The sequence below is a fragment of the Mustelus asterias genome, chromosome 23 (genome assembly GCF_964213995.1).
Source record: "Mustelus asterias chromosome 23, sMusAst1.hap1.1, whole genome shotgun sequence".
In the NCBI taxonomy this organism is placed as follows: domain Eukaryota; kingdom Metazoa; phylum Chordata; class Chondrichthyes; order Carcharhiniformes; family Triakidae; genus Mustelus; species Mustelus asterias.
In genome coordinates, this window is record NC_135823.1 from 32,601,425 (window position 1) to 32,621,196 (window position 19,772).

At 40.8% G+C, this 19,772-nt stretch overlaps 1 protein-coding gene across 1 annotated transcript in view; it reads right to left on the reverse strand.

Moving 5' to 3' along the window:
* The window catches only part of tmem184a (transmembrane protein 184a), a 38,942-nt gene extending 19,949 nt beyond the window's left edge, over positions 1-18,993 (reverse strand). The window contains exons 1-4 of the mRNA XM_078240216.1: positions 18,935-18,993; positions 18,680-18,809; positions 8,013-8,246; positions 3,835-4,000 (exon numbers count right to left, since the gene is read on the reverse strand). Coding sequence (XP_078096342.1) covers positions 3,835-4,000; positions 8,013-8,246 — 400 coding nt within the window. The 5' untranslated portion in view covers positions 18,680-18,809; positions 18,935-18,993. The remainder of the gene's footprint in view (positions 1-3,834; positions 4,001-8,012; positions 8,247-18,679; positions 18,810-18,934) is intronic.
* Positions 18,994-19,772: the final 779 nt, after the last annotated feature.

A 19,772-nucleotide genomic window follows, 5' to 3' on the forward strand; every position in this document is an offset into this window, starting at 1 on the left:
ACTGTATACTAAGACATATGACAATAATAAATCAAATCAAATCAAATCAGCTACCCAAGATGCAAGCACCAACAACAGATTTAGCGTGAATGTGCATAATCTGCTTAAGGCATAAACTTTGTTTTCGAGTATTGATCAAGAAAGAAATCACCAAAAGCAGCTTGAATGAAGAAGCAATTTGAATTTTAAAATTCAAGGCAAAATTTCAAAAGGTATCATGTAAACTGGGTGAAAAATAAATCTTATAAGCAGCTATTAGGAAAAAGTTCTTCTTTTGGAAGAGCGATAACTACTTGGATTTAGGAAAGGCAATAGAGGCAAAAACAGAGGTTCAAATTGTCAAGATGAGATTTAGAATACAGACAGATGAACTTCTTGGGCTAAATGAGCACTTCCCAGTTCTTCACTTTCCTTGTTGTACTTCATATTTTGAGTTAGTTTAATTTGATAAGATGCAGTTTATTCAATCTATATCAGTTGCATTTGAGGGGGAAGCTAGATAAACATGATGGAGAAAACAATAGAAGATTATATTGATAGGGTGAGATGAAGAGAGATGCAAGAGTTTCATGAATGACCTTCCTTCCAACAAAGGAAAGTGGGCATAATAGCTGATGATTGCATTTGCAACTCCTCTGATAATGAAGCAGCCTGTGCCCACATTTGTGTAGCACGAGTGTTATTACCATTTATCAGTCCAAACCTTGGACTGATAAATGGTAATAACACTCGTGCTACACAAATGCCAGACAATGATTATCTCCAACAAAAAAATGTCTAACCATTTCCCTCGACTTTCACTGGCATTATAGTTAGTGTCTGGAAACTGGCAGCCTCGAGTCGGACTCTGTGCCAGATTTTGGGTCTCATCAGTTTTTAGGTCAGGCAATTAATTAAGGCTACATTATTATTTTCTTAGAATAGGCAGCCAGCTGAGAATGTAATGATTTCAGTAATGTGTATAGATCAAAAGATCTATAGCCAAAATCTCTCAGACTGCTCTGTCAGCAGATGAAGGATAATAAGTTTTCTTGCAGCTAGTAACCCACCTTTTGATTCCCCAAAGCCTTTCCACCATATAGAAGATGCAAATTAGGGGCATGATGGAAAACTCCTCACTTTTCTGGATGTGTGCAGCTCCAACAATATTCAAGAAGCTCCACATGATGCAGGACAAAGCAACTCACTTGTATCAATGCAACATCCCCTGACTTAAACATTGACTGCTTCCACCACTGGTGCACAGTTGCAACAATGTGTACCATCTACAAGGTATACTGCAGAAACTTGCAAGACTCCTTCATTGGCATTTTCTAAACTTGCAACCTCAATGACCAAAAACAAAACAGCAGGTTTGTGGGAACATCACGTTCCCCTCCACCATCTAGACTAGAAATATGTGGTCAGAGAGCCAACAACAAAAATGATTTCAGCAACAATAATGACAATATTGGCTTTAAAGGGCAATTGTGACCGAGTGTTAAGAATGCTGGGACTTGTGGTCAAGCTTTAATCAAAAACAGATGCAAGCTGTGACCTGGCCTGTAAGCTGTGACCTGACACTTTCTGTGCTGATCAAATATGGATAGTTGTTTGAACTAAGATAGATATGGGGGAGTCATACCCATATATGGGTTAAGGCAATGTGACCTACATGCCATTTAAATTAAGCATTATGCCATTTTCTGAGTAACTCCATTGGCCTGGTTGGACAATGTGATCGGTTTCTGATTACACCATTGGCTGTGTGCTAGAGAACCTTCTGGGAGGTTGGAACAGTTGTGGATACAAGAGATATTTCAGCCTTATGTCTTCAGCGATAACTCAGATCAACCATCGCAAGAGTGCCCTGGAGAACATCTTCGGAGAAGGACCATGAGGACGGAATCTACATCAGGAACGGACCTGGCCATTTCTTTCTAAACTGGGTATATGTTTCCAGTTAAAGAATTAGAGTTAATGTTCAGTTAAATGGCTAATGGTCAGTGAAGAGTTAATGCTCAGTAAGAGAGTTAAAGTGCTGCTACTGTTGTAATTTTGAGTTTGGTATCTAAAGTGTTAAATAAGCAGAAGCTTATTTAAATGAACCTGAATTGGATCCTGTCTTTTGGTTTGTCACACTAAACTGAGTCCTTGGAAAGAGTTTAAGCTAGTAGCCAAATAGTAAATATATGACTCTTACTTTGTTCTTGCTACACCAAAATCCAGGAATCCAGGGCAGCACAGTGACACAGCAGTTAGCAGTGATACCTCACAGCGCCAGCAAACCGGATTTAATTCCAACCTCGGGGCACTTTGTGTGGAGTTTGCACATTCTCCGTGTCTGCATGGATTTCCTCCGGGTGCTCCCACAGTCCAAAGATGTGAGGTTAGATGGATTAACCATGCTAAGTTGCCCCTTGTCAGGGGGACTAGCAGGGTAAATACGTGGCGTTACAGGGATAGGACCTGGGTGGGATTGTTGCTGGTGCAGACACGTTTGGCCAAATAGCTTCTTTCTGCACTGCAGGGATTCTATGATTACAGCAATGTGGATGCACTTGTAGCACTAAGGCTGCAGCGGATCAAGAAGACACCTCACCACTTGCTTCTCAAGTGCAATTTGGGATGGGCATTAAATGCTGCCCTTGCCAGCAATGGACACGTCCCATGAATGAAACAAACCTTTAGAATTAACAAACATATAAATGAAGACCCAGTATAAATAGTAATTATACAATTTACTATTCTCCAAAATTGTCAAAACAACATTGGAGACTTCTCCTCTACTCAGCAAACAATCCCAAAATAAACTTATTCAATTCTTTCATGGAAAAACATCACTATGGAAATTTATTTAGCCTGCTATCTCTACTGGCTTGCAGACTGAAAGAAAGCCAGCCTCAAATATAACATTGAAAATTGTTGATAGGTCTGACAAAGAAAAGATTTGAAAAGATCTATTTCTTTTGGTTACATAGAATGTTTTCTCCAAGCACTTGAGAGGACTGCTAATCTCCATCAACCACTAATAGAGAATGTGATTCTCTCAGCCGTTAGTCTGTGAATCAAGAGTTTTTCATAAATTTCTGGAGAGAATAGAAAAGAACAAGAGAATTCCCCACCGTTTCGATGAAGGTGACCATCATGACTGTTCTCCAAAGGGATTCCAACATAAATAAATAGTGACTATATTTACCCCTCTTTCCATGCATAACAATTTATACAGCACATTTACAACAGTGAACATGTCAAAAACATCTGGTAAACTAAAAAGAGAATCCAGCAAACCATTATGCATGTTGCAGGAGTCTTAATCTAAGAACCTATGAATCTAAATCCCACCTCAAAAAGTTTTGAAACAGAAGAAAGTTGATTATTTGTGGGCTGGTGCAGAAAAAGTGACCATGAAAGGTATCAAGTTTCTGTTTAAATCCAAAAGGTTTGTCCATATCCTTCAGCTGACTCTAGTTCATAATGTGGTTGACTCTTCACACCCCCTGAAGTGAATTAGAATGGCATTTAGTTGTAACAGTAACTTAGGGGTACCAAGTCTGGTTGGACATATTCTTAGGGAACTCATCATGACTTCCTGTCTCTAACTGCCCCACCCAACACCCTGACCATTGGTCGACCAATATGTTCATCCTCATAGCCCACCCCTTTCCACATTTACTGGAAAGCAAAGGGGCTGTTTGTAACTAAATTGCAAGGAAGGAAACAGGAGAGGGGAGGTGCAATGCTCTGATAGCTTGGTCAAAGTTTACAATTGAAGAGGTTGTAATTGTATTATTACAGTGCTTTCCATATTAAAATTTAATGCGTCAAAATTTCCACCAGTAAATGTTTGCTCACCTTCGTAACAATCTCGCACCGAGTCAAAGTAAACATAGTACTGCTCGTTACTGATCAAAAGCAGGCTTAGCCAGGAGTCAAAGGCATAGATGGGGACGATGAAAAGGATTCGGAGAATATAGCGCTGCTCATTGGGTGAACTGTAGTGTCGGAGGTGCTGGTAAATCTGTTGAGGAGAGGCAAAAATTAAAGAGATGATGGAAATGAAACATTATACACTCCATATTTTACATCTAAATGATTCTAACCTGAGCAATACCATACAACTCTCAGCTCAGCACTCAACAAACCTTTCAGCTGTTCATGAAAGCAGATTGTTACTTTTGACACAGCACAGAAAAAAAGTGTTTTTCAATCACCAGCAGGCAAAATGTGTGTTAATTTCTCCTTTCTGAAGACCATCTGACAGCTCCTATCTAAAATGGCCTTTTGTGCCTGTTTAAACAGAGCAACCTAACTAGCGGAGGGGTGTGGCACCGCAATCAGGTCAGATGCTGCGCTCATCCAAACACCTACCAACAACTTGTATTTACATAAAACTTTAATGTGGATAGTTGCTTTTGAATATAGAATGGTTATTATTCAAACAAATTAAACAGTTGGTTTCCTCATGGCAATATCTCTGGATTTTTTATTTTGATGATGTTGGCTCAAGGAAGAACGTTAGGGCATCAGAAGAACTTGCTCTCTCCCTCCAAAATAGGGCCATGGAATTTAAGATAAAAGAACCAGGGGGGAGAGCAGATTCTTTTTTAAACAGCAGCAAAGATTTGGAATGCACTGCCTGAAAGGATGATGGAAGCAGATTCAATAGTAACTATCAAAAGGGAATTAAGTAAATTGAAAACAGGAAAGTAAAGTGTCAGTACCATTGACTCAACATCTTCAGTAAGTTTTGTTCAAGCAAAATACATAACTGAACATGTAAATTACTGTAAAAAAATTGATGAAAGGGAGCCATGCCTTGTCCTGTATATTTAAATGTAAAAGCAAAACATTGTGAAATTACGTGCAGCTAAAGGGGTTTTTAAAAAACGTTGCTTAATGCACCACCGCTGACATTCAGATTCAGGGAACTTTGGTCCCTAGGACGTACATTAGTCACATCCTTCCTGTATCAGACATTACCTGGCTCCACAGATGACAGATAATGCATTCTGACCTGAACTGCAAACTTCATCAATACACAGCAAAAAATGCAGCACTTACACCCCTGGAAAGCACAATCCCATGAGTCACTGATTAATGGACAGAAAAGCACACAGAACCTTGAAGCCTTAGGAGATCCCATCATCATGGCACAGATGTAATAGATCAATAAAAATAACTTGTAAAAAGAGCATTGATTAATTCCAAGCAATTGCAGAATAAGCAACTGTAGAAGGGAAACTATTTTTTAAGAAAGGAGCTCAGCAGCTTGCTTTAAATTTCAAATCCCTCTAAATCTTTGCCCTTTGTATCTCTAATTGCCCACAAACCATATTCTCCCCAAAATCTCCGCATTTCACCAATTCTGCCTTCTTGCTGATCCCTAATATTGCTCCATCATTGGCAGCCGTGCCTACAGTTGCTCAAGCCTCAAAAACTCTGGAAGCTCTCCTTAGGCCTTTTCATCTGCTTTAAGATACTTCTTTAAACCAAGTTATTGATCACCTCTCCTATGTAACTCAGTGCCAAGTTTTATTTGATAACATGCCTTGGGATACTTTTTATGACATTCAAAGGAGTTACATAAATACAAGGTGCTGTTCTTGATGCCCATTTGTTAGACTGGTTGAGTTGAGGAATTCAGACCAGTGGTCTCAGGTTTAATACCCAGGCTCACAATCTTGAGGCAACAGTGCTGACACCGAACTGCTTCATAACCCAGGGCAGGGTTCTAGGTTCCAACATTCTTGGAGATAGCACAGCAATAAAAGATTGTTGTAAGGATTTGCCACTTTCCTCCTCTTACAATCTTTAGGCCTTTAAAACCCATTTAATCACCAATTCATTCTGAAGCTTTGTTGCTTTCCAGCATTCAGGCTTTGAGCCTTCATCTCAATTATGCACTTTTCAAACCATGCTGTAAGTATGGAATGAAAGTTTGTAAAATAGGTCCAAGACAAGATGTGACAGCTAATGTTCTGGTACTATTATCTAGTTTATTATATAGATCCTGACTCAATTTTCAGCTTAGAACCGTGGTAAATGCACATTGGAGCCCTGTGAATGATTAACCAGGCAGCTGCAGATAAATAAAAAAATATAGCCACTTTGGATCCACTATGACTAATCAATGCAATAATGAGATTGCTCACTATTAACGTTTAAACTTTAAGTAAAGATGTTTTTAAAATATCCCAGTCTTTTCCCCTAATGTTCTTCTTCCTGAAGATGGCAACTGTGGCAGGGCACACAGTTCCAGCAGCATCACCTGCCACTTTTGTCAAGTGGCCCATTTTTCTGCTCTCAGTTCAAATAGTGGAGGTTGCTACTCAATTCAACACTTGGGAGAACAATCTTGTGCTCCTCAGTCTCTCACACTTCCCAGCAGGAGTTAATAACTGTGGTTTGCAACAGAAATGCAGACCCATCCCCACTTCACAGCAACACCATCTAGTGTGGGGAGACCAAAACTAGAGATCATAAATTTAAGAGGACTACCTTATTAATTAATTCAATAAAGAACTCAGAAAAAGCTTCTTTATTCAGAGCATGATGAGAATGTGGTACTCAATACCAGAGTGGTTGAAATACATAGCATCGATGCAATAAAGAAGGAGCTAGATAAACACGAGACAGAATGGAGGTTTTAACGTATAGGGTTGGCTGAAGTTTAAAATTTATTTATTAGTGTCACAAGTAGGCTTACATTAACACTGATGTTACTGTGAAAATCCCCTAGTCGCCACACTCCAGCGCCTGTTCAGGTACACTGAGGGAGCATTTAGCATGGCCAATGCACCTCACCAGCATGCCTTTCAGCCTTGGCTTGTGTGGAGGCATAAACACCATTATGGACCAGCTGGGCAGAATGGCCTGCTTCTACGATGCAAGTCCCATGTTATATTCAATGAACACACACCATGGATTAAATTAGAGGCCTTCAAAGGTCTGTGGAGCACTGGGCTACATCAGGCGGTTTATTTATCCACTGACCCATGGAGAGGGGACTGCAATACATAGCTCATTCATTTCAATGTGTTGGCATCCAGGTCAACTGCAATAAGACAGCAACAGGTTTAATCTCAAGTCCCATTGTTCCCTTTAAATATTAGTTTTTGAACTTGGTCTGGGCAGAGAAGATGCCGATTGGATTCAACAGATCCCTCCCAAGAGGACGGGAACCAGAGGATCAAAGAACCCATGATGCTTCTGTATACATCTTGTTGATTGGTACCAATGAAACAACAAGCCCAGAAGATCAGAGTATAATCATTGTGGGGTCCAGGTCAACATTTTCCAGTAAAATTCACAGTACAAACCACACTTTAATTTAATGATATATGTTTTGTACTGTCCTATAATTGAGAGAATGATTTAATTTGTAGAGTTAACTTCTTTTTAAAATACCAAAATGGCAACCATTAAAATGGCCACTTAATCTAGGCAACAGATTATTGAACACTTCCTCTGTGACCCAAGATGTTTACTTCAGCTGAACGAACAACCAATGAACGCAATAAAAATGTCTGAGACTCTATCCAGAGTTTATACACTACAGCAGAGTTATTTACAGAACATAAGTTTTTAAAGCACCCCTACTAAGTGGTTGCCTATGTGTTTACATACTTATAAACTATTTAATCACTTACAATGCTTTATTGTGTCAGCCATGGCACAATGGTTGCACTCTTGCATCTGACGGGGATTGATAGGGTAGACGTAGAGAATATGCTTCCACTTGTGGGAAATCCAAAATTAGGGGCCATAAATGTAATATAGTCACTTATAAATCCAATAGGAAATTAGGGAGATACTTGTACTCAGAGAGTGGTTTGAGTGTGGAACTTGCTAGCACATGGAGTAATTGAGGTGAGCAGCACTGATGCATTTAAAGGGGAAGTTAGGTACATGCTGACCGGTTTAGATTAAGGTGGCTCGTGAGGAGTAAAAACACCAACACGGATCAGTTGGTTGAATAGCCTGTTTCCGTGCTGCAATTTCAAAATAATTTTATGTAAAAGCAATCTCACCTGGTGAAATGTCACAATCAGTGCCGCCCAAACAAATATCCCAGAGATCGCCTGTGCCGCTGGAGTCTCCAAGAAAATCCTCTGCTCTTCTGTGCTCAAGTTTTTGACAGACAGCTCCAGGGAGATGCTCACATTTCTGGATTTGCTTGTATTTGCCACAGCCAAAGCAACAAGTGTTGTGAGTAAATTATCTGGCGTCACCCCTCCAGATATCGTGCTTTCACTGCTATTCATCTGTGTGTGAAAGAGAAACAGATTGGTCCTTCATCGAACACCTAAAAGCCCCTTTCAATCAGGTACATTAATGCTCTTTATTGTAATGTAATGTAGCAAAATGTCCCCCAAAGTGAGCAACTCAGACAAAACTTGACACTGAGCCACATAAGGAAATATCAGGACAAATGACCAAAAGCTCGGCCAAAGATTTAAGTTTAAAGGAATGTCTAAAAAGGAGAGAGATAGAAAGGCTGAGTAGTCTAGGGAGGAAACAACAGTGCTCAGGACTTGGGTATATAATGGTCTGGCCATCAATGGTTGAGTGATTCAGGGAAGTGCAAGAGATCAGAATTGGAGGAGAAAGAGATCTCTGAGGTTTGTAGGAAGTTAGAGTTAGGAGGGGTCATGCAGAAATTTGAAAAAAGGAAGAGAATTCATTGAATTCTTATGGCACAGAAGGAGGCCACTCAGCCCATCACGTCTGCACCGGCTCTCCAAATTATGACTTAGTACCAGTCTCCTGCCTTTTCCTTGTAACCCTGCACAAAAACAATCTAATACTCTCTTGAATGTCTCAATTGAACCTGCACCCACCACACTTCCAGGCAGTGCATTCCAGACCTGAACCACTCGTTGTGCGCAAGTTTTTTCTCACATCACATTTGCTTCTTGTTCTTGATCCTTTTACAAGGGGGAACAGTTTCTCCCCATCTATTTTTTTTTAATTATTTGTTCATGGGATGTGGCTGTCGCTGGCTGGGCCAACATTTATTCCCCATCCCCGAGGGCATTTTAAGAGTCAACCACTTGGTGTGGACCAGACCAGGTAACAGTGGCGCTATTGTGCTTCCTTAAAGAACATTAGTGAACCAGATGGACTTTTACGACAATCAAAGCTTTCATGGTCTTCATTAGACTTTTAATTCATTTTTCACCATCGGACATTCAAACCCAGGCCTCCAGGGCATTACCCTGGGTCTCTGGATTACTAGTCCAGTGACAACACCACTATGACACTGCTTCCCCTCTGTCCAGCCCCCAATGGTTTTGATCAACTCTATCAAATCTCCTCATAGTCTTTTCCTGTCCAAGAAGAAGACCCAACTTTTCCAATCTATCTTCATAACTGAAGTTTCTTATCCCTGGAACCATTTTTGTAAACCCCCCCGCCCCCTGCATTCTGTCGAACGCATTCACATCCTTCCTAAAGTGTTACACCCAAAACTGTACTCCAGCTGAGGTCCAACTACTGCCCTATACTAGTTCAGCATAACCTCCTTGCTCTTGTGTTCTATGCCACTATTAATAAAGTTTGGGATATTGAATGCTTTATTAACTGCTCCCTCCACCTTGGCTGCCACCTTTAATGACTTGTGTGGATATATACCCAAATCCATCTGCTTCTGCTCACCCTTTAGAGTTGTAATTCTTATTTCATATTGTTTTTTCCTACTGAAATTAATTACCTCACTTCCCTGCATTGAACTTCACCTGCTCACTCCATCAACTTGTCTATGTCCTTTTGAAGTTCTACACTCTCCTCCTCGGTTTACAATGCTTCCAAGATCTGAACCATCTGCAAACTTTGAATTTGTACCCTGCACACCAAGATCTGGAATTGTAAAAAATGAGGCATTATTGGATTGGACCACAGTGTAGGTCAGTGAGCACAGGGGTGATGGATAAACAGCATTTAGTATAAGTTAGTTTATGGGAATCAGAGCTCTCAATGAGGAAGGAGGTGAAGATTACATTCAGGCAACTGGCATTAAATGTAGAATTTTGCTAGGTGCTACAAATTTATTTTTGGAACTTACTTCACAAAACACACAAACAACTGCTTAATCTTTATTTTCTACTTGTAAAAGACACAAGGTCTTGCAGCATCCCAACAACTTCATGTGGTAGAGAGTCATACAGACCAGAAAAGTAAAAAGTACAATTTGGCTTTTACTGAACTTAAGCCAGCTTCAATCATCTTTAGAAAAGGTGTATGTGTGGATATGGAGAGAACAGAATTGAACAATTCTGTGATGCTTCCCATTGTTGAAGAAAATCAATAAGTTCTTTTACACAAAGTGCCACTGAATTTAATTTATACCAAGTCACATAAGATGATTCAGAACAGGCCACCAAAAGCCTACTGTTTTGACCAAACTTAAGGATTGTGTTAAAGTATGAATGAGAGGTAAAGATGTGGAGAGGTTTAGGGAGGCAATTCAAGAGTTTATGATCAAGTAACTTAAGGCAGAGCAATGAAAATCTAGGAATATGCAGGAGGCAGAGATAGGGAAGAGTTCACACATCAAGAATAACCACATTTGAGGGTTTTAAATGTCAGTACCAAGTAATGAGAGAATCCCATCACTTGAGTTAAGCAGGCATTATAACACAGATCAGTGATTCACATTATATCCCAAGTCATTGAAAGTTTGCATCAGGTCATTTTAAAGCCCAGATGAATTTACCTTCAAAGCATGCTCCAGATGGTTACTCTGTATTATGTACAGGGGAATATGTATCAGCAGATTTAGTCCATTATTAATTGGGATGTGTATGGGCAAGACAATGGGTGTAACATACTTCCTATCATTCCAGTGACTGGAACTGAAGCCAAATATTCAGTTCATACCATGCACTACATATATTAATTTCTTTCTACTTCAAAACACACATGGAACTCAAAACATGCAAGTGATTAAAAACTATTTCATTAAACACAAATGATCTTGCAACATTTATATCGAGTAAATATTTTCCCAGGCTTGACTATAAACCAGGCTCAGTTCAGTTCATAACAAGTGAAGACAATCATGTTGCAAGACTAGTATTTGATGCAGTCATGATAAATTTATTGAGCAGTAAACCCAGCATTATTTACCAGGAAATGAAGTCAATTGATATGGAAGTATTGCATCAGCCATGGCGTAGAGGGCAGCATTCATCTAGGAGTCAGAAGATTGTGGGTTTGAGTTCTACTCGAGATGCGAGCGCAGAATCAAGGCTGAGATTTCAACGCTATACTTTCATAACTGCTGTCATTTAGGTAAGATGTTAAACCAGGGCCCTGACTGCCTTCAATGGTGGATATAAAATATCCTGTAGCACTTCTGCTGTCCAGTTATGTGTTCCTTCCATGAGGGGTTATTGGATACTGATCAGGGTAGTATGCTAGTCTAACTTTGCTTTCAACACAGTTCCACAACATGCTATTCTTTATTCATGATGTGGAGATGCCGGCGTTGGACTGGGGTAAACACAATAAGAGTTTTAACAACACCAGGTTAAAGTTCAACAGGTTTATTTGGTAGCAAATGCCATTAAGCCTTCGGAGCCCTGCTCCTTCGTCAGATGGAGTGGATATCTCCCAAACAAGGCACACAGAGACACAAAATCAATTTACAGAATACCGATTAGAATGCGAATCTTTACAGCTAATCAAGTCTTAAAGATACAGACAATGTGAGTGGAGGGAGCATTAGGCACAGGTTAAAGAAATGTGTATTGTCTCCAGACTGGACAGCCAGTGAGATTCTGCAAGTCCAGGAGGCAAGCCGTGGGGGTTACCGATAGTGTGACATGAACCCAAGATCCCGGTTTAGGCCGTCCTCATGTGTGCGGAACGTGGCTATCAGTTTCTGCTCAGCAACTCTACGCTTTTGTGTGTTGTGAAGGCCGCCTTGGAGAACGCTTACCCGAAGATCAGAGACCGAATGCCCGTGACCTTGTTTGGGAACAGATATCCACTCCATCTGACAAAGGAGCAGGGCTCCAAAAGCTAATGGCATTTGCTACCAAATAAACCTGTTGGACTTTAACCTGGTGTTGTTAAAACTCTTACATTCTTTATTCACACAGGGTAAGTCAGGAGTCCTATCCGACAACAGCTTTCACTTTTAAGTTTCATGGGTGTGATTATCATCAGCAAGCAACACTTCCGAGAACCCCCTTTCCCTTGAGTCACAACTGTCCTGATGGTGTAGCTTTCCAGAGTTCCTTTTCAACTAGTCAGCTAAAAACACCTTGATTCATCGTTTGGCCAATCCTGGGAAAATACCCAGCTCTTTAGCATCTGAGCTAGTCTCACAGCTTCTCAGGTTTTAGACCTTTTTAGCCAACTAACACAGTATCTCTAGGAACTCCTGTCTCCTTTTCTGCCATACAGAAAAAACGGACCTTTCCAGAGTGTGATTTGTTTCTTCTCCTCAAAAATTCTGTATTCCTCTGTGCATCGATCACCTTCACTCTCCAGCTCCTCTGATTGTTGCTGTCCTTGTGTCTGCAGTCACCCTGCTTCTTTCTCAACTTTCTCCCTCTTGATACTGCTTCCAGGTCACAGGCACCAGGTTATATGAACCAATATTTATTATCCAAGCAAATTACAATTGATCCTCTTGGCACTGCTTCCACGTCATGGTTTGCTGGGCCATATGGATCAGTATTAATTATACAAAAAATAATAAAATTGAGAAAAAACTTTCCCACAACGAGTGGTTCAGGTCTGCACTGCCAGGAGTGTGGTTCTTTTACAATTGATGCAAAGTCTGGAGTCCTTTTCACATTAAAAAAATTACAGATTCCACAGTAATTTTAAATAAGTTATAAATTTTCCTTACTGCAACACTACCATGTCAATGATTGTCACAAGGGGCATGCAAAATTATGAATTGTTAATAAAATTGACAGGACAAAAATATTTCCAGTGGCATGACAATATAGATTTAAAGTAATTGACGAAAAACAAAGAAGGCAAGGAATTAGGAAAAATGTGATTATCTGGAATGCACTAACCAAGAGAGTGATGAGAGCAGACTCAGTAGTAACTTTCACAAGAGAATTGCATTTCTACTTAAAACAAAAAAAAAATGTCAGGCTTTGGGGAGAGCAGAGGAGGGGGCAAGATGGTAGCTTATTCAGAGAGCTGGTACAGACACAATGGGCTGAATGAGCCTCTGTCTGTATGAATACTGATGGATTATTACTTTGCATCAGTACTTACAGTCCAGGAATGCCAGACATCCCACGGGTACTATTATTCAGTCAGGAACAGGGGCCCAAAATCATCGTTAGCAAGGTAAAGTAATGGAGAACTTAATGGCACTAAGGAGTGAAAAACAAAATCGCCAGGGCTTCCATCCCACGGTTTTAAAAGAAGTAGTTTAGAACATTTCAGTAACTTCATTGCAGTGCTAATGTAAGCCTACTTGTGACACTAATAAATAAACTTAAACTAAACTTAGATGCCCAAACTACAATCTTCCAAAGTTTTTTCAATTCAGGACCTGTTCCTTTAGGTTGGAAAATTGGATAGGTTATCTGCTTTTTAGAAAGGGTAGGTTATGCCCGACAATTCTGATTGAAGAAATTATTAAAGTATTGGACTTCTAGAAGGCATTTAATAAAGTTCCTCATAAGGCACGGTAGATAATGTTGAAACTCATGGAACTGAGGGCAAGTTATTGACCTGGTTAGGAAAGCGGCTGAGTGGAAGGAGTCAAAGTATGGATAATGGGCAGGTACTATAATTGACGAGGTGTGACCAGTGGCATCCACTGGGACCCATGTTGGAGTCTAAAGTATTCAATACATTTATTGAGGTTTATATGATGGATTAGAAAGACACAAATTCAAATTTGTCAATGACACAAAGATAGGCAGTGTTATAATAAGCATAACAGACACAGAACATTACAAAGAAATATCGATTGAGTATGTGAACGGGCAAAACTGTGGCAAATTAATTTCAATGTAGACAAATGTGAAGTCATCCATTTCAGACCTAAAAATGTAGAACAGAGTATTTTTTAAATGACGAAAAGTTAGAAAGTGAAAATCCAAAAAGACTTGGGGCCTAGGCATTTGGATCATTAAAACGTTAAAAACAGGAACAGAAAATAATCAAAAAGTCATGCTCCAGCTATATAAGGCCTCAGTTGGACCACACCTGGAGTACTGTGAGCAGTGCAGGGCACTGTAACTTAGGGAGGATAAATTGGCTTTGAAGGCACAGTGGCATAGACCAGCAAAAAAAAACACCTGAACTCCTAAAAGTTAAGCTATGAAGAGAGATTAAACAAACTAAGGTTGTATTCCCTGGAATCTAGAAGGTTAAAGTGATATGGTTGAGGTTTTCCACTTTTAAGAACAATAAATAGAGTAGATTGGGAGAACTAGTTTCACTAGTTGGGGACTATAGGACTAAGGGGCACAGTCAAACAATTAGAAACAAATCTTTCAGGGGTGAGTTTAGGAAACATTTCTTCACAAAGTATGATAGAAGCTTGGAACATTCTACCTCAAAGAGTAATTGCTGCTAAACCAGTTGTTAATTTTAAAAACAGATTGATAAATTTTTGTTCACCAAAGAAATGAAGGGATATTGAGCAAAGGTAGATATATGGAGTTAGGTTGCAAATGAGCCATGAACTATATTAAATCGCAGAATGGGCTTAAGTGGCAAATTGTCTATTCCCATTTTCCCAATCGCTGTTCTTTTCTAACATTTTCCAGCACTAGCAAGGTAATTGAGCCGAAACTATCTTTCTGCAGCATTTTACTTTTTTTTTAAGCCAGTGGACTACTTTTCAAAGACAATTCATTTTCCACTGAAAATTGCAGAGCTGAAACAAATAATTTGCTGTCATTTCTCTCCAATGGTAAGATTTACAGACTTGGGATATTCTGGAATTGTTCAGGCAAAAAAATAAATATTTTAAACAACGTTGACTTTTGTTTATATAATGTTTTTAACAGAGTAATACATCCCATGATTTTCACAGGAGCAATCAAACAAAATTGGCACTGAACCACAAAAAGGAGACATTAAGACAGGTGACCAAAAGTATTTCCTCGAGAGGTTCCACAAGACATCAGAACTAATGAATTGCTTTGTGTGTTTAATATTGATGGTCTACAACAATAGTTTTGTGGAAGAAACTCAGTGCGAGAGAATAGAACAATTCAACACTTTGTGGTACTTAATGCACTCCACGGGCTAAGGCAGCATGGCTGGGTGCTGATGTTTTTTCATTACCCTAAAAATCCACTTCAGAAGAAAACTCTTGCATACATGTCATATCTTACTCTCCCACCTAAACTACTCCGATTGTTGTTGAGAGTTGGACTGAAAAAAAAAACAACTTTTTGGGCTTTGGTGCTGCCATATAAATATCTTGCAGCAGGAAAGAATGAACTTCCCATTCACCTGGGCTTGATCAAAAATAATTAAGAAAAATGTCCAGGATGTCAAAGCATTTTACAGCCAATTAAGTACTTTTGAAGTATAGTCATTGTTGCAACATAACACAACAGTCACAAGGTCTCCCAAACAGCATTGCAATCAATGACCAACTAAGCTGTTTTAATAACATTGGTGTTGGGATAAATATTGGCCAGGACATTACCTTATTCTTCAGCAAAATTGCACTGTGGGATATTTAACATCCACCTGGTAGGGTAGATGAGGCATTGGTTTAAAATCTCATTCGAAAGATGGTAGTTCCGATAGTGGAACACTCCTCCAGTACAGCACTAAAGTGTCAGCCTTCATTATGTGCTTTAGTTTGGGGCCTGAAACCACAACTTTTTGACTCAGGCAAGAGAGTGCTGCTACTGAAAATAAGGAAAGAAAATGTAATAAGCTCATTACTATTATTCCCATTTAGAACACTATCTCGAGGCAATTAATGACTCGTGAATAACAATGTAATTTGCTGAGTACAACCTCAGTTCTTTCTTCTGTCCTCTCAAACCAAGTATTCTAACCAGTTTATGTGCACCTAATCAGTCCTCAAAAGAAAAGCTACAAATGTAACCATGGCAACAGAGCATTCAACCAAATACAATTAGATTATTTTTGAGTCAATGCACAAGCAAGGATATACCAGTTGGTATCACAATCAAATTTCTTACTGGTCAATTACACAGTCTTCTCAAAGAATTACTTTCCCTAATCAATGGCAGTTACTAAAGTAAATTAACTACAGACAGACCTATATATATTATTTTTCACAACCTCAGGACATCACAAGCCACTTTAGTGCCAATTAAGTACTTTTTGAAGTGCTGTCACTATTGTAACAGCAGTTAATTGGCACATAGCAAGATCAAAAAATGTGAACATGAACGAAGATTTTAGCCTATGTTAGAGAGCTGTCTGTTTTGGTACTTCCCAAATAGCTTTAATACAGAGGCAGGAAGGTGAGGAGGGTGGCACAGTGGCTAGCACTGGGAGACTGTCTATGTGGATGACTGTCTATGATTGGAAAACGGCTAATGTTACGCCGCTGTTTAAAAAAGGAAGGAGACAAAAGGCGGGTAACTATAGGCCGGTCAGCTTAACGTCTGTAGTAGGGAAAATGCTGGAATCCATTATTAAAGAGGAGATAGCAGGGCATCTGGATAGAAATGGTTCGATCAATCAGACGCAGCATGGATTCATGAGGGGAAAGTCCTGCTTGACGAACATGTTGGATTTTTATGAAGATGTGACTAGGGCGGTTGATGGAGGAGAACCGGTGGATGCGGTGTTTTTGGATTTCCAAAAGGCGTTTGATAAGGTGCCCCATAAAAGGCTGCTGAAGAAGATTAGGGCACACGGAGTTGGGGGTAGTGTGTTAAAGTGGATTGGGGACTGGCTATCCGACAGGAAGCAAAGAGTCGGAATAAATGGGTGTTTTTCCGGTTGGAGGAAGGTAACTAGTGGCGTGCCGCAGGGATCGGTACTCGGGCCGCAACTGTTTACCATTTATATAGATGATCTGGAGGAGGGGACGGAGTGTAGGGTAACGAAGTTTGCAGACGACACAAAGATAAGTGGAAAAGTGAATCGTGTGGAGGACGGAGAAGATCTGCAGAGAGATTTGGACAGGCTGAGTGAGTGGGCGAGGATATGGCAAATGGAGTATAACGTTGAGAAATGCGAGGTTATACACTTTGGAGGAAATAATAACAAATGGGATTACTATCTCAATGGAAACAAATTAAAACATGCTACCGTGCAAAGGGACCTGGGGGTCCTTGTGCATGAGACGCAAAAGCCCAGTCTGCAGGTACAACAGGTGATCAAGAAGGCAAATGGGATGTTGGCCTATATTGCGAAGGGGATAGAATATAAAAGCAGGGATGTCTTGATGCACCTGTACAGGGCATTGGTGAGGCCGCAGCTGGAATACTGTGTGCAGTATTGGTCCCCTTATATGAGGAAGGATATATTGGCATTGGAGGGAGTGCAGAGAAGGTTCACCAGGTTGATACCGGAGATGAGGGGTTTGGATTATGAGGAGAGGCTGAGGAGATTGGGTTTGTACTCGTTGGAGTTTAGAAGGATGAGGGGGGATCTTATGGAGACTTATAAGATAATGCGGGGGCTGGATAGGGTGGAGGCGGAGAGATTCTTTCCACTTAGTAAGGAAGTTAAAACTAGAGGACACAGCCTCAAAATAAAGGGGGGTCGGTTTAAGACAGAGTTGAGGAGGAACTTCTTCTCCCAGAGGGTGGTGAATCTCTGGAATTCTCTGCCCACTGAGGTGGTGGAGGCTACCTCGCTGAATATGTTTAAAGCGCGGATGGATGGATTCCTGATCGGTAAGGGAATTAAGGGTTATGGGGATCAGGCGGGTAAGTGGTACTGATCCACGTCAGATCAGCCATGATCTTATTGAATGGCGGGGCAGGCTCGAGGGGCTAGGTGGCCTACTCCTGCTCCTATTTCTTATGTTCTTATGTTCTTATGTGGAGCTTGCACATTCTCCCTGTGTCGGTGTGGGTTTCCTCCGGGTGCTCCAGTTTCCTCCCACACTCCAAAGATGCACAGGTTAGGTGGATTGGCCTTGCTAAATTGTCCCAAGATGTGTAGATTAGGGGGATTAGCAGAGTAAATGGGGGTGGGGGTTACAGGGAATGGGAGGGGCGTGGCTGGATAAGATACTCTGTCGGAGAGTCGGTACAGATTCGATGAGCCGAATGGCCTCCTTCTACACTGTAGGGATTCTAGGGCGTTTCTTCTAAAGCATAAACAGAAAACCCACGACACTGGATTTTCTTGTTTTTATTGCAACTAAAAATGAGTTTAAAGTTTATTTATTAATATCACAGGTAGGCTTACATTAACACTGCAATGATGTTACTGTGAAAATTGCCTAATCCCCACACTCCGGCGCCTTTCGGGTACACTGAGGGAGAATTTAGCACGGCCAATGCACCTGACCTGCACGTCTCTCTCTTTACTTGAATCTCCAAACATTTAAATTCTTATTGTGGCAGTTTAGTTCCGGTGCTCAGCGACCTGATTTCTGTGCGTGAAGATTCACAATTGAAGAGGTCAGGGGAGATAGATGGTTGCATAAAATCTGTGCTGAAATACCGGAGGCCCTGCGCTCTTTCCGCAATTGAAAACCGAGAGTAAAAGTTACAATAACAAACATAAAAGGAAACATTGGGAACCAACCTACCTTCCAGGCGTTTTAATCCACTTTTCAATACAGGTTCAATCCGTGAAGCAACGAAGGATGGGATCAGGTTTAAGGTGGGATTGCAGAAAGAACATCCCCGAGAGATGATGATAAAGGCGGCGGCGGTTTCCTTGTCCCGGTTGACGGCTCACTTGGGTGACAGGTGAACACTGAATTTCCAGGTGAGCTCATTCAGAGACACATTTCCCGTTTGGAGAAAGTTTAACTTATATTTGTAACATTGATTCTATGTACCTTTAAAGGAAATAAATTACACGGATAGCAGTTTGGATCTTCCTTTCCACCATTTTCATAAATGATAGCTCAATCTCAGGTGCACTGCTCCCCTCGCCACTCAGACTCACCTGAGCCGCCCGCACAGAACCCTGCGCGCATGCGCTCGCCACTCACTCACCTGAGCCTCCCGCACAGAACCCTGCGCGCATGCGCTCGCCACTCACTCACCTGAGCCGCTCGCACAGAACCCTGCGCGCGTGCGTGGTCGCTGCTCCAGGTTGGAGAGAACTGAGGTCATCGAGGCTGAACACGCATGCTCCCCAATTTTCTTCTCAACCCACTCCAATGTGCAGGTGGTGAGTAATCTTGATTAAAATAAATGTTTTGATATTCAACCATCGCTATTATGTGACTTTTTTCTTTACGACTAGACCTCCACCCATTCTTCAATTAAACCAACTTTATTATTCACAACAATCTGCAGCACAGTGGTTAGCACTGCTGCCTCACAGCACCAGGGACCCAGGTTCAATTCCCAGCTTGGGTCACTGTGTGTGTGGAGTTTGCACATTCTCCCCGTGTCTGCAGGGGTTTCCTCCAGGTGCTCCGGTTTCCTCCCAAAGACATGCTGGTTAGATGTATTGGCTATGCTAAATTCTCCCTCAATGTACCTGAACAGGCACCAGAGTGTGACGATTAGGGGATTTTCACAGTAACTTAATTGCAGTGTTAATGTAAGCCAACTTGTGATACTATCATATCAGTAATCAGAATAGACCATTCAAATCGCATCGTGTTTATTCTACTTTAAATGAATCAGAGGCCATGGCTGATTTTGTATTTTCTCCCCATCTAC